The sequence below is a fragment of the Mesoplodon bidens genome (genome assembly GCF_964165515.1).
Source record: "Mesoplodon bidens genome assembly, chromosome: 9".
In the NCBI taxonomy this organism is placed as follows: Eukaryota; Metazoa; Chordata; class Mammalia; order Artiodactyla; family Ziphiidae; genus Mesoplodon; species Mesoplodon bidens.
In genome coordinates, this window is record NC_138166.1 from 101,759,888 (window position 1) to 101,774,554 (window position 14,667).

At 48.8% G+C, this 14,667-nt stretch overlaps 1 protein-coding gene across 11 annotated transcripts in view; it reads right to left on the minus strand.

The window, feature by feature from the left end:
• KMT2C (lysine methyltransferase 2C) overlaps positions 1–14,667 on the minus strand; it is a 291,663-nt gene that overhangs the window by 3,327 nt on the left and 273,669 nt on the right. For 7 of the 11 annotated variants that reach the window (XM_081244951.1, XM_081244952.1, XM_081244958.1 and 4 more), the window contains 14 exons: positions 14,377–14,518; positions 14,081–14,228; positions 12,394–12,572; positions 12,170–12,306; positions 11,059–11,308; positions 9,758–9,897; positions 9,235–9,330; positions 6,753–7,872; positions 5,652–5,788; positions 4,708–4,850; positions 4,303–4,471; positions 793–909; positions 366–439; positions 1–26 (listed from right to left, as the gene is read on the minus strand). The exon at positions 1–26 is cut by the window's left edge and continues 83 nt beyond it. In XM_081244951.1, the coding sequence (XP_081101077.1) occupies positions 1–26; positions 366–439; positions 793–909; positions 4,303–4,471; positions 4,708–4,850; positions 5,652–5,788; positions 6,753–7,872; positions 9,235–9,330; positions 9,758–9,897; positions 11,059–11,308; positions 12,170–12,306; positions 12,394–12,572; positions 14,081–14,228; positions 14,377–14,518 (2,878 nt within the window). Of the gene's footprint in view, positions 27–365; positions 440–792; positions 910–4,302; positions 4,472–4,707; positions 4,851–5,651; positions 5,789–6,752; positions 7,873–9,234; positions 9,331–9,757; positions 9,898–11,058; positions 11,309–12,169; positions 12,307–12,393; positions 12,573–12,872; positions 12,920–14,080; positions 14,229–14,376; positions 14,519–14,667 lie in introns of those variants that run through there. The other 4 variants (XM_081244957.1, XM_081244954.1, XR_014016732.1 and 1 more) reach the window with 4 other exon arrangements.

Genomic DNA, 14,667 nt, shown 5'->3' on the forward strand with positions numbered 1-14,667 from the left:
TAGGTGCACACGAGTGGTTGATGTACCTGCAAGCCGCCGTTTCAGAAACTACTTACTATAAGACTTTGGAAGAAGCTTTAAAAAAATTCTTTCAGCTCACAGGGAGAACTTTTTCTAATTACATTTCTATCTGTCCATTAATAGAATACACACACTTTTCTCTTTTGGCTGCACGCCTTGTGGGATCTTAGTTCCCTGACCAGGGTCTGAACCTGGGGCCCTGGCAGTGACAGCAGGGAGTCTTAACCACTGGACCGCCAGGGAAGGCCCAAACATACAATTTTAAATAAAAATTCTCTCCATGACTGAAAGGCCACAGTGAGCGCACAGACGCATCGCACCTCCCGCTCAGACCCCCCCCTCACCTTGCAGGCCCTCCTGTGAGCGTGGCATCGATCACGTGGTCGTTGTCCATGCGGAACATGTACACGCCTCGGTTCTGAAAGAGAAAGAGGTCAGAACCCCTTCTGCATTCCCGTCCACGTGAGGGGGCAAAGCCGGACGTGTGCCGACACACACCCCCGTCACACTCGTGGGGACAACACGCCAGCCCGTCAGGTGACGTCTACAAGCCGTGAACGGAACCAACACGTTGGCAGGTGGCCTGTGAAGCCACATCCAGCCACATCCTCGCAGACAGTAAGACCGACGGAAAAAACGGGAGGAAAACACAAAAATATCCAGACGTGGCTCTGTTCGACACTGCACTCCCACCAGCGTGACGGTCAGATCCGGTCAGATCTGGCCCTGCGCCGCGGCTGTCGGATGGCACAGCAGGGGCGCCGCGCTCACCTGGGACTCGTAGAGCTTCTCCTTCCTGTTGGCGACTTCGTTCCGGATGATGGTCCCGATGTACTCGATGACCATGGTGTGCTTCTCGATGTCCCGGGCGGCGTACAGGCCCAGCCCCTGAGGAGACGCACGTGTCCACACCTCAGAACCACGTGGCTTCCACGGGCAACTGGCCTGCAGCCCCTTTCACACAAAGGTACCACCCTTGGGTCACGGCAGAAGCCACACTGAAGACCCCACCTGAACTCACCTGACCTTCTCACTGACCACACTCACCTGAACCCTGAACACTGGACAATCTTCTCACCTACAACTATGGTATCACTACCTTGTTTTTGTATCTTCTTGACACTAAACTCTTAGGGCATTTTTACAAAGTGATTCTGCTGACTGGCTGAGCGCTTCTTCTAACTGGCTGTCTTATCTTGTGTGTAATATCACTCCCAGACCCCAACAACTCAACAGGCTAGTGGCTTCTGCTATTTATTTTATCCCACCATTTCTAAAAGGACCTGACATAACAATAAGCTTACAGAACAGAAACAGGGCTAACTATAAGGGATGATTATAATTTGAGTTTCTGCATTCTCAGCCAAAACTGACCAGATCCCCACCAGACACAGCCCTCACCAAGCACCACCTGGGAGCACACAGTACAGGGTGTGCTGCTGTTAGAAATTTTGGTATGTGAATTGAATTAACTTCTGAAAAAAAACACTTATGCAATTTATCTGTTCAATTCCAGATGAGACTCAGAGCTGAACAAACTAGAACACACAAGAAGAATCTATATGGAGATGAATACAGTTTGGTATAAGAGACAAGAAGATCAGTGGAAATGAACAGAGAATCCAAATAGACCCAGGCACACGTGCAAACTTAATGTACAGTAGTTTGGAAGTACTAAAATTCAGTTTAAATGGATGGGTTATATACATTATTAGGTTGGCCAACAAGTTCGTTTGGCTTTTTCCACAAATCTTACAGAAAAACCCCAACGGACTTTTTGGCCAACCCAATACTAAATGGTGCTTCCACAACTGGTTGTTCAATGGAAAAAAAATAAATTTGTCTTAAACATAAAGAATAAAATTCCTGAAAGAAAAAAAATCTAAGAAAGTACATACGCAACCTACCGTCTTAACCAAGAATAGAAGCTACAGAAAATTATACGTTTGACTATATAAAAATTAAAACTCTTATAGGAAAAAGCATACCATACTTTCTGGTAGGTATTTTCCCCTACAAAACATCCTTTGCCTAATAGTACAAGTTCTTATAAAGTGCACAACGGACAAAGGCAGGTCACAGAAGAGCAGAGACCCAAACAGCAAACACGAACAGCTGCAACCGAGGTGACACTGTCGGTCTACGCTTAATAGGCTGGCAAAAATACAAAAGGGTGGTAACACTACCAATGGGAAAATGAGAAAAATAGTCTCATACACAGCAGGAAGAAGTGGGCAATTATAGCCTTTTTAGAAAACAGGCAATGTCTGCTAAAATGAAAAGTACATGTACTTCTAACACAGAAATCTCACTTTGGGGCCTATACACCACTGAAGTGAAGTTACCAATACATGGGGATATTTGTACAAGATATTGATGGCAACATTGTTTGTTGTGGGAAAAAACTGTAAACAAAATACAGGCTCATCAGTAGTGGAATGGTTTCATTAATTACAGTTCATCAGCATCACGGAACATCACAGAGCCACTAAAGAGAATGAATCGGAGCTACCTCAGGTGTTCTAGAGGGGTGTAAATATTAGTGAGAAAAGGAAGATGCAGAAAAGCGTAGGTAAGACAATCCCACTTTTTCATGTGCACACAGATGTGTAGGTAGTGCTAAGAGAGTAGCAGGGAAAAGACACAGGACACTTACTGGGTCGTTGACATGACTACCTGGGAGGTGGACAGGACGGAGGAAGAAAAAAGGTGACCAAACATCAAAAACTCTCAAAAACGCTTCGGGTTAAAGATGACAGACTGAACGCAGGTAGTTAAGAAACCCTTAACATGACATAAGGGAGCAAAACCAAGACCGAAGACCAGGAATGGGCAGGGTGGACGAGCTGCCTGGGAACACTTTAAACGCGGGAGGAACTGAGCGGAGGAGGAAGACGCCACTGCACGAGTGCAATCTTTTGAGGCTCCATTTCTGAGGCAACAGCAAAAAGACCAGAAAGATCCCGCATCCGTGATATGAAAACAAGGTACCGGATAAAACGATCAAGGGCAGAAAGCGCTGACAGCAGGTGAAGCAGAAGCAGCTCAGGATGAGGACAAGGAGCCCAGAAACAAGGCCACAGCAGGCGGGGAGACCTGGGACGGAAGAGCCTCCTCTGGCGGCACCAGAACCCCTGCGGGCCCTGCCTCAGGGGCCAGGTTCAGTAAGGCTGGGGACCCCGAACCTGCAAACCCCCAGGTGATGCCGGTGCTGACGTGTGGGGTCCACACTGTGAGATCCCGGGTCTCAGGGATCTAATAGTTGTGTATAGAGAGAAACAGAGGTCGGAATCTGCAGAAGAATTAATACAAAAACATTTCTCAGACCGACGGCCACACTGCTTCAGGCTGAAAGGGCTCATCAGTGGGGAAAGCTATAAATAAAAATGACCCTAACCCAGGCCCACTTTGGTAAAAATTCAAAATTTCAAGAATCAAGGGAAGGTCCTAAAAGTTTCTACAGAAAGAAGAACGTCAATGAATACAGACAATGTGCAAATCAGGTTTCTATGTGAAGGGACCGCCCTGGCTTCTGAGGGGACCGGACGGGAGGGGACAGGCAGGCCTGCAGCAGTGCCTGCAGGTGAGACGGGCGGTTAAAACAGGCAGCAGAGCTGGGAGTGGATTTGGGGCAACTCTTCAGGGAGGAAAAAAGGCAGCAGAAACTGATGACGCTTCGGGTCTGGGGTAACGAGGCCAGCGCACTCAAGTTAGTAGACGGTGACACTGCTCAGTGATATGAAGAGCCTGGAGGGTGATCAGCCTTCGAGACAGAGGACGCTGGCAGTGTGAGAGCTCGTGGCTCCATCCTGGGCCTCCAAGGGGAGATGCCGCATAGACATTTGTTTCTTCAGGAAGCGTGGCCACAGGTGAAAAGTTACATGCTTAGCCACGAGATGGCTTTACCTGTAAGGTGTTCCACCATCTATCCAGCAGAAACTACACGATGATTTCATGAAGAGAAAGCTTCTGAAACTGGGCACCTTTTGAAACTATTTTCGTTTGTTTTTTTCACAAGTGCCTTGAGAGAGCCCTAGTGAGCGCCGTGGATCCCGCGTGCGGAAGATACTGCGCTCCCCGCGTCCCGTGAGCCCTCATCAAGCCGTCCTTCCCCGCGGGGGAGTAAAAAGCATCCACCCTGCAAGACCGCGGACGGAGCGGCCGGCGCCCCGGGCTGACGGGGTTTCTCTCTCTGCAGCCCACGGTCTCCTGTGTCATGGGCCGGACGCCAGCCCCCTTCCAGCCCACCTCCCCTCCTCCCAGAAGCCAAGCCCCACTCACCTGAATCCGAGACCGGGCCAGGTACACGTTGGACTTCCACTCGGTTTTCATCTTGCGGTACTGTGACGACTTGGAGTGGACGAACTGCTTGCTGTAAGGTGCGCTCAGCTCCCCAGTGACCGTGCTCTGGAACGACTTGGAGGCACTGGTGCTGTTCAGGGTGTGAGGCCTGTGGGCGACGGCGTGCCGACGGGGACACAAAGGGAGAGCGGAGACACCTCTGAGGGGCCCGGCTGGTTCAAGTTCTCACTGACAGCACACACAGGGAGAGCTGCCTAGCTGGTGCGGCCGCACAGACACAGCCAGGGGCGGCAGGCTTTGTAAGCAGCAGACAGATCAGGCACAGAAACCCCCTAAGAGGCCTGGAAACCCTGGGCGGTGCTATGTGAAGTCAAAACAAAATACCTTAACACAAACCTCTTGACATGGGCACTCATTTTAGGTTCAGAACGGGCACAACCTGTGGGGTTGACGGCCAGGGGCAGCTCCATGAGGGGGTTCCGGCCGTATCGGAAGGTGTAGTTTTCACACGCCTCAACCCCAGGGAGCTGGAGAGAAGCAAAATAAACGAAAAATTAACTCACCTCATCAAGACTACAGGCAATCTTGAGCCAGCCAAAGGATGGCCCAACTTGAATTCCATGAAAATAACTTATCAACGTTTTCAAAATGTTGGTCACAAGAGGCTCTTTCAAGCCATGTTAGCAGAAGCAGCCTGCGCTCAGAACCTGACTGCATGCGATGCGTTTACCACCCTCGGGGGCCTGGGAGTGCAGCTGGTCACTTAAGGTTAACTCCTAAGACCATTCGTGTTCAAGGTCTTTTCTAGAGTATGTTTCTTGTGGACACTGTCCTCTGGAGACATGACAGATGCGTATCATTTAGGCGGGGCTCCACCAAAGGAAGCAACTGGGTACAGTACTCAGTGGCTTTCGGGGTGTCCACTGCTTCTCTGAAGAAAACCCATCGGTGACTTTTGTCTTGAAAACAATGCCTTATAATCATGCAGTTTTCCAAAAGCGCTGTGTGTAGACTCATTGGCACACGTGCTTGTAACAAGCAGGCGTCAGACAGTAAGGGCTCCTGAAATCCAACCGCACTCTGGTGACCAACCCTGGGCCCCGGGCGGGAAAGTGGCCGTTAGCGCTGGTGCTGAGCCCGGTGAGCTGCCTCAGCGAGTGAGCACGGAGACGCCTACGACTCACCGATGCCTCGTTTTCTTTCAGAGCGACAGGAGTTCACCCCCGACAAAACCACTACCGTGAAGTGTTGTGAGAGTGACAGCCCCATGTTAAGTAAGGTGCGTCGTGCGACAGGGGGTGGCTCTCGGCCTTGGCCCCGGCACTCACTGATTCCGCGATCCGCGCCACCGCAGAGACGGTCAAACCGAAGAGATCCTCCCCTTTTAAGTAGGCTGGGAAGAGCTGCAGCATTTCCGACTCTTTCCTCACACATGCCACAGGCTCCAAAATCTTATCCCAAACACCTACGTATGGATAAAAAGATATTTCTTTAATGACAAACTTGATCTTAGCTAAATAGAGAGGAAAACAGGATACAGTATAAAAACAAGGACGAAACGAAGACCAACCACTCATGAAGACTTACCAGATCCAAGTAAAGCCCATGGGCAGTGATCTAACAAGCCTGGTATATTACCTGCTTATCGGACGGCAGTAGTTTTGAAAACTTTATGAAGTTTGGGGGAAAAGAATATGTTACATTAAGGAAATTCAACAGCAGAAGTGGAAAAGAAAGTTAAATATAACTGAAATTCATACAAGTAGTTAACTCACTTTCATGCTGGCCAAGCAGCATATTAGATTTTCAAATGATTAATCCAATTAAGTAGTATCTGTAGATATATCCTTTTCTCTCGGAGTTAGATTAAAATATGAAATTGATATTTTCATTGGAATTATCTTTAGAGCATTTTCATACTTTTTAAAAAAAACTGCTAAACTTGAAAAAAAAAAAAAGCAGTTCTGCAGCACTTTCTACATCAATAAAAATGACAATCTGGGCTTAACCACCCTAGAGGCTGAAATTAAGTCTCATTTCTGGCTCTAAATCTGTTTAATATCTGATGCTCCTGAGACAAGACAATATGGCTTTAAATACGGTTCCCACCTTCTAGGTGACATTAACAAGAGGGTCCCCAATGTAAGTGACAGGCAACCTTTATCTGCAAATCATTCTCCTATTTATTTTATAAACTCTGTTGGAATATATATTCTGATTTAGAGTAATTCTAGCAAGTGTTTACAAAAAGACAGCAAGGTATGAAAATACAAAGAAGTTAAGACTTGCTTTTGTAAATGAAGAACCCACACCTGTTGTGATAAAATATGAAACAGACGTGAGAAAAACCATGGAAATACTGACATAAAACATTCATTAGCCTAACGCTGGAGTGACTGGCTCAGCGGAGCCTACCGACGGGGCCTCACCTTTGGGTGAGGTGTCACTTAAGACGAGATCTTCGTGGCCTTGCTCCACGATTCTGATGACGAACATGGGGCGCCCGTCCTTCTCCTCGATGGAGCACAGGTAGCGACAGCGGCGGTTGGCGTAGCGCGTGCTCCAGTACAGCCGGCTGGCTTCGTAGCCCACGGGGAAGAGCGCTTTGGGAGAGTGGAACGCTTGCATCTGCTGTGGAAGCAGCTGGCCGATCGTGTGGAAGATGAGGCTTCCCACACGGAAGGTGTGGTCACGCTCTCCCCGCTGCACGATGCTGGCGATCTGTCGTACCTCATCACGCTGCACGTAGACCCTCCTGAAGACGGCAAAGTAACTTAATTCCTGCTCGTGAATTCCCTTTGGTTTGTGCATGGGACAAAGCATAGTTTTATCTTTAAAAAACATGCATTGTGCTTTAATGGCGCAAGTAAAGTGATAAATGTTGGTGCATCGAAATCTGTGACACCCGCTGGTGGCCCCCATCTTATGACAGAAGACACATTTCATCTGCAGGCCTCTCCTCAGGGCTAGCTCCACATTTATTAAGGCACCAGCCTGGGTCTCGTACACCTCCGTGGACCACAGGGCACAGTTCAAGTGGACCCACAGGTCCAAGTCGAGGTTGAGCAGCCTCGCTGGTCCATCTGTCAACCCGTCGCCTTCTTCGTGACAGAAGCAACACTTCCGATAGTCTTTGGGCACAGGATCGGGTTTCAGGGAAGTGCCCAGTTTCTTCAGAAATTCATCAATTTCATCTTCACAGGGGGGTTTGAAGGTCCCCTTGGGGATCACGATGTGGATGCTCCACTTCTTCCACTTCATCCCTCTCCACTTTTTAGTGATCGGCCTACAGTCTTCAAACCCACCAGGGACAGTTCTTAGCCGAGGCTTTAACTTGACCGTTACCTTAAGCTCATCTGGCTTTGCCTCCACTTTGGCTGCTTCAAAAGCAGGAGGGAAAGTGATGGGCGGTGACGCTGGGGGCGAAGCTTTTTCCTGGAGCTGCGGCAGACAGTGCACATCTAAAGTGGAGATGTTGTTACTGTACTGATGAAATGCTCTGGAAGGCGTCTCTTTTATAGGCGAGTGTGGCAATGAAGGAACGGATTCCTGCACACAAAAAAACAAACACGAGGAAGAGTAATTCCAAAGCCCCCAAGGCAATTCTTGCTACAACAAGAAGCCAAGCAGTAGGGTTCCAACAGCAGGGTGTTTGGCTCTGGGTCTATAAGTAAGAGGTGAGGACTGGCGCACAGCGGAGGTCGATGCTGCGTGCCCACGGTGCCTGCGTCTCGACAGAGAGAGAGCGTGTTCTCTGCAAAGCCCTAACTCTGGAGAGGGTTCTGCTCTTAAAACTTTTCATGTCACAGGAGCTAACTTAATTTACAAGACAGAACAGCTTTTTGTTAAACCAAGTAAGAACTCTGGATCATAATTTTCTAGGAGCGCGTCCCACCCACTGAAATTCCTGTTTGTTAATCTTAGGCTTAATTGATTGGCATAAGTGTGAAAGATGGGGAAGCAGTCCCCTGTCAACAAACAAATCATATGTAACTTTTCTCAGAGGCCGCTGGGTTCCCTTCCAACTGCTGAAAGGGCTGAGCTGAGACAGAAGTTCCATTAGTTGCTTTTTAGATACAAAGTGTCGTCATAACGAAATCAACAGCAAACCCACCTTCTCATGCACCCCACCCTACACAGCTCTGAAAAAAGACGCGCCTCACAGAAAATCCAGAAGAGGCAGACACTGCCCACGGACTCAAGAAATTATGTGGTGGGAAAAACAATTCCTTCTCTCATCCAGGCTGATGTATTTTAAAGTATACATTTATTTGGCAAGTAGCTTGAATTTTATTACACTGGGCGCTACTGCCTTTAAAAAAAATAAGAGTCTCCAGAACATTCTTCTGAGAAAGACGCAAGAGCCATGATGTGGAGGGAGGAGAGGCTATCAGAGCGGGGGAGAAACTTCCTTCAGCGCCAGCGGTTAAAACGCATCGTCCGCATCAGCCACACACTCAAAGATACACTTAAATCACACAAGAAATAAATAGACCTTTTCCAACCTGGTACAAGACAGATACTTTTCCCCCAAAATACATGAATAGACCTGAATTGTGGTTGTGAACAGGTTTTCCCACTGGGACAAGATCACTAAAGCAATACTTTATAGTTGTGATTAAATTAAGATATTTGTAATTAAATAAGTAAAATAAGTAAAATTACAGATTTTAATAGTAGTGTTTTATTCACTTCTGAACTTTTAAGACATAGTTCAAATCTGCCCACTCTTGCTGAATAAGCTCAAGTTACTTAGTTCGCAGCAACAGCCTGGACCAAGCACTTCTTCCAACCCGGGGAGCATCTGCTCAGACTCCCCGGGGGGGGGCTCTGGGTGGGGGGAGTGGACACACTCCCAAAACACAGGCGCCACTCAACGCAGACTGCCGACTGAAACTGTCCCCATCTTACCTTGCTTTCTGAGGTTTTTGCTTGTGCAGCTGATGAGTAGAGAATAAAGCAGTTATTACTACAGAAGACAACGTCCTTCTCTGCTCTGCTGGAACCCTGAAAAGCAGAGAGAAAGGTGTGGGGAGCTCGACAAGTTGGGATCTAATAAGGACAAGATCTGCAAGGGGCTGGGTCTGATCTGTTCAAAGTGGAAGCAGCAACCCTAAAAGGAGTAAAAAGGTAACTACGGGCCAGCACTTAGCACAGAATAATTCAGCCACAGAGAAACTACGTTTGCAGAAATACACTGTACTTTCCATATTTCACCGTCTGAAGATACACGCTCTCATCGGACCCCCTGAACAGGCTGCTGTAGCTACTTGGGTTTTAAGCTCAAGCACATGAAACATATGCCGATGGCGACCTCTGGGGGAGGCGTCTGTGGAGCCCCAGGAGCGACTCCTCCAGACGCAGGAGCGGGCGCTGCCCAGGCACGGCGGGGGCGGGCGGGGGCCCGGGGGTCAGGGGAGGGACGTGCGAGTACCTTGCTCACAAAGGCCGGGTCTCTGGCCGGCTTCCTCACGCCGTGGCCCAGAACGACGACACGACAGTGGCAGCACCACTGGGGCCTGAGCGCCGCACTGTCTGCGACGCCGTGACCAGTGCCCACGCACCCAGAGAGGCCTACAGACAGAAGGCGTTCGTTAGCGACTAAAGTCGGCCAATAACAGCGGGAGTCCAGGGAGCAGGAGCCACAGGGCGCTGGCTGCCTGCCGTGCGGCTCCGTTACTTTACCCCACGCCGGTCTTTAGTCATTAATAAAAACCTTACTTTCTAAGCAGTGGTTACGGGGCATCTACTACGTGCATGACACTGGGGTACAAAGAGAGGAAGCTACCCTCACACGGCTGGGACAACACGCTGGGCTGTGAGAAGTGCGGAGGGAAACCGGGACGCGCAGGGGGTCGTCTCCAGTCTCAGGGCAAAGTGAGTCGGGGGAGAGAGAATACTTTTGCTCCAGGGTGAAGAGGGTACGAAATCTCTTATGAAAGATGAAGAGGTATGTGAACGAGAGTCTTCAATGAGCGTGATGTGGAAAGTCGAAGAGGGATGAAGAAGTTCCAGGGCCAAGATAAAAACGCGAGCGGGGACGCAGACTGCAAAGCGCGTGGCGATCTCAGGGCACGTCGCTCGCATGGCCACGAAGGCAGGAGGGAGAAGCAGGGAGAGAGCAAGGGTGACAGGGCGGCCAGAGGCCGAGAGTTCAAACCCAACACGAGCAACTGTCAGCGTGGCTCAAGGGCGAGACGTGGGGAGAGGCTGGGCTCTAAGAGCAGGTGAGGACGGAAACAAGACGGCCAAGAAACTGGTGAGCGAAGAGGCGGGGAGAGCGGGGTGAGGGTGAGGCCAGACCAGGAAGATGGGGAGGGAAGGGACGCCACACAGGTGCGAGGACCGGGCCCACCTTTCAGTGATGGGGAAGGTGTGAGCGCACCTACAGAAGAGAGGGGCCCCGGAGATGCCGCAGAAGGAAAGGGAACAGGAACACGGGCAGAGATGGCGGCCTCATCCGCACAGTGTGACCCAGCGCTAAGTGGGAGGGGAGGCTGGGGCCGCAGGAGGACAAACGCGGCTCAAGGGTAAGCAGGTCGAGCGCTGACAAGAGGGTGTGACGTAGGCCCCAGGCACTAAAGGTCCAGTCACCCGGGGGGTTAAGTCACCAAGGACTGCGTGCCAACACGTGACCTGTTACTCCCTTAAAATCACAGCGAGATCTTAAAGAGAAGCGGCGTAACTTTTGAATCAAGAACGAATCTGGGGTCAACAAACTGTAAAGCAGCTCACCGTTGCTTGCTGGAGGGCAGGGCCCAGTAGGCTGCTTCAGGTGGTAAGAGCTGGCTAGTCTGGGAGGGTTTGCAGGTCCTGGTGGAGGCCCACGAAGAAATAAACGCTGTCGATACTCCAAACCTGGGTTTACTCTGTGGCTACTGACCAAACCCATGGATGGAACATCTGGAGCATTACTAACCTCGTAGCTGTTAGGAATCCGAACGTGGAGGAGGTCGGAAAATGCAGCCACAACACTGCTAATGTTCTAAAACGAAATTGCAAACGCCGCATTACCCACCCGGCAGGCAACAGAGAACCACTGAAGAAAGACTCACGTTAGGATAAATGCTATCCGCGTGCACACACCTCACGCAAATCCAACCAGTTTTATTTAGACTAAGAGTCTCGGGGGGGAGAAGGGGTTTTAATGGGCCAATACCCAAACAAGGCTTCCAAATACAGAAATCCTCGTACAGGGATTCCAATTAATGTTAAATATTTGAGAGAACATTAAACTATTTTAGACATTTTAATTCAAGGAATGAGTTAAACCTTGTCATGGTTTTTACAGCTGGTCAGAAGCTTCCACCAAGCAGACTCCCCCAGCTCTGGGCAGAAGTCTGACACAGTCCACGAGAACATGCCACTGTTATGTTCTGCTGACGACCAAAACGCCCCGCCAATGGACTATGAGTCTGGTTGCCAACGAAACATCATCAAGAATTAAGAGTTTAAAAAAATCCTCAGCCATGTACTAGTGTTTGCTATGGGCAGCTGCTACCTGAACACAGTTGCTTCTGGAAAACTTTCTCTGTTGACAAAGCTCTTCACTGCTTAATTTTCTACATGTAAATAGTCATCAACTCTCTGAAGAGTTCTCTACCATATACATTCTTTAGTAGAAACATGAGATCTCTGACTTCAGTTTTCCCTTTCTGTCTTGACTGAGGCTGAGATCAGTTTCTAGTACTCACAGCAGCGTAGATGTCTGAAGGGACTGCTAAGCCAAGCCCTAACTTTAATCTTTATCCGCGATGACCTAGCTGTGCGTGTCCCTGTGAGCCACCTGACACTCCTTTAGAAATGGGTAATATTCTACAACGTCCAGCAGCCAGTCCATCTTTACCTCAGCAGCTGTAGGATGCAGAGTGATTGCCACAGATATGAGACCCGATCGGGGACCATTTGGGGATGAACCAAAAGGTGACGTGAAAAATAAAGTGCCCGGCTCAGTTTTGATGTCATTCCTTCTAGACTCCAACCCTTAAAAAAGGAAGGATGAGTTGAGGGTTAACAGCTTTTCTAAACATTCATATTAGCCAACCCTCCCACTGCACTGCGCCCCCCTACCTTTCCCGGTGCTGCTCGGGAGGATTGGGATGATGGGGGACGGCACGGGCTCCGGAGGCTCCTCCTTGACCAGGGACAGGTCTGGGTATCTGCTCACTTCCATGCCGACCACACTCTCAGGAGAGGACGAGGGCACAACACTGTCAGGGGTGTCCCGGTCACCCCCCTGGTCCTGTATCCTGGGAGCAGAATAAACACACATCAGCACGCGCAAGGCCGCCGCTGGGGACTTCCCACACCAGCCCAGCCCTGTCTACGTGTGTGACCTTTGGACAGTGACAATAACCTGAGAAGCCAAAGATTCAGTTCAGGGCCAAACAGGAAATCTCTTGGGAAAAAAATAAGAAACATGTTTAACTATAAAGTAATTTAAGTGGTATGCTTCCTTCTGACTAAAGCTTTAGCATCCAAGTTTAAAGACCTGCCAAAGGAGGAAGACGTTCAGATTATAACACAGCATAGAAAGAATGGATACTCACACCTTTGCAAAGCTCCAGATCACTGAGACTAGGGGACACTCCTGTGGCTGAAAAAGGAAAGAGCAGTCCACCACACACCCAGGCACGCGTGCACAGAACTCTCCTGTGGCTGCTGTTTACTTACAGTGCCAAGACGGAAAAAACCTGGCTATTATGGCTTCATAAGCCTTCATTTTTCTTAACTGATAAAGTGAAGTGAAAAAAGGAAGAGACTGGTCTAGTCCAAGAAGCTAAAGGTTACAAAGGCAAATGGGGCTGTAGGGCGAGTGCGGTCTTGGGCTAAACGTTGTACGGCAGCTCGAGAACCTGGGGTCTCACACCCCCCACCCCAGAGGAGACGCCGTCAGGCTGAAGGAACGCTGTGAGAAGCAACATTAACGGGAGACCCGAGAGAGGCTTCCAAGGAGTCCCTGTGAGACCCAAGAGCAGGCGGGCCCCAGACACGCACACCCGGGAGGCCGCCTCCCACAGCTGCCCCCGAGTGACAGCTCCGGCCTGGATCTAGCGGTGAGGTCCAGGAGAAACAAAGAGCTGGGCTCTAACTCTGGACAAGTCACTTCCCCGTGGTCCGCAGTCTTCTCATTTATACAGTAAAGGGTCTTAGTCCAATGACGTCTTATCAAAGAGAGGGTGGTTAGCAGATTTTCCAAGAAGAGAGAATAATCTGATGAGCTATATAAGAACCTCCCCCGGATCTAACTGGCTGGTCTGTGACTATCTACTAGGAGAAGCTGATCTTCCCTCATCAGAATCCTGGGGCTGAAGAACTGACACAAAGGAGTTACAAACTGTGGACAGGACAGCCCTTAAATTCTCTTCCACAAAAGCATGCTCTGCTCTGTGACTGCCGCTCTTTTATTTTGACATCTGCAAACATCAATAAACCCAGTAAATCACATTAACAGCTTATAAGGGCAATGATCTTTGAAATATTTTGCATGGAGAGTCCCAATGCCTGAACGTCTATTCGATTATTATTACTTGTTGAACCTCCTGTATCATATGAGATTTCTAAAGTGCACGAATGAATTCTTTTTAATAGTAAGAATGTTTTATAAACTTTAAATTCTGAAGAAAATTATTCACCAAATTTTACCTTTTAAGTGTTTTTACATGCTTTTCCTACAGACATTATGCTATATACAAACATATACATTTTTTAATAAATGAAATAACTAAAAAAATACTTGAGAAAAAGGAACTTCTACCTTAATTCCTCCTGATTATTATGAGGTGGTGTTGGGAGTGAAGCAGGAACGTCCACTGTCTTTGGGCCTTGAGCAATCGCTCTGGCCAGCAAGTCATCGTGTGGTCTGAATGGCAGGTGAAATGGTTTAGGTGCTAGGCTTTTGGTAACTGGAAGAGCAAAAAAAAAAAAAAAAAAAAAAAACCCATAAATCAGTCAAAACTGGTAATGGGTAAACTTTACAATCCGACTGCCATTTCACCACACACAGCCGGCAAACTCCTCAAAGGTACAAGACTTGGAGGCTTGGCATCCTACCTTCATGGCTCACTAATACTCCAGCTTTTCCAGCAAGTTCTTCAGTTGTTGCAAAACCATTTGCCATCTTCGGACAAGCCATAGGAGGTGGTGTAGGAGGAAGAGAGGCAGGGGGTGTTGGAGGATTACTTAAATTATTCTGCTGCAGGAGACCAAAAAATTTTAAATTATATGCTACTGAGCAAATATGCCACGACCTTGCTAAAACTTAGTTCTGTGAATTTTCAGCACAGGGAGGGAAGGTACAGAAATGTAATCAGAGGCACCTTCATGCCTAAAATGCACACCAAG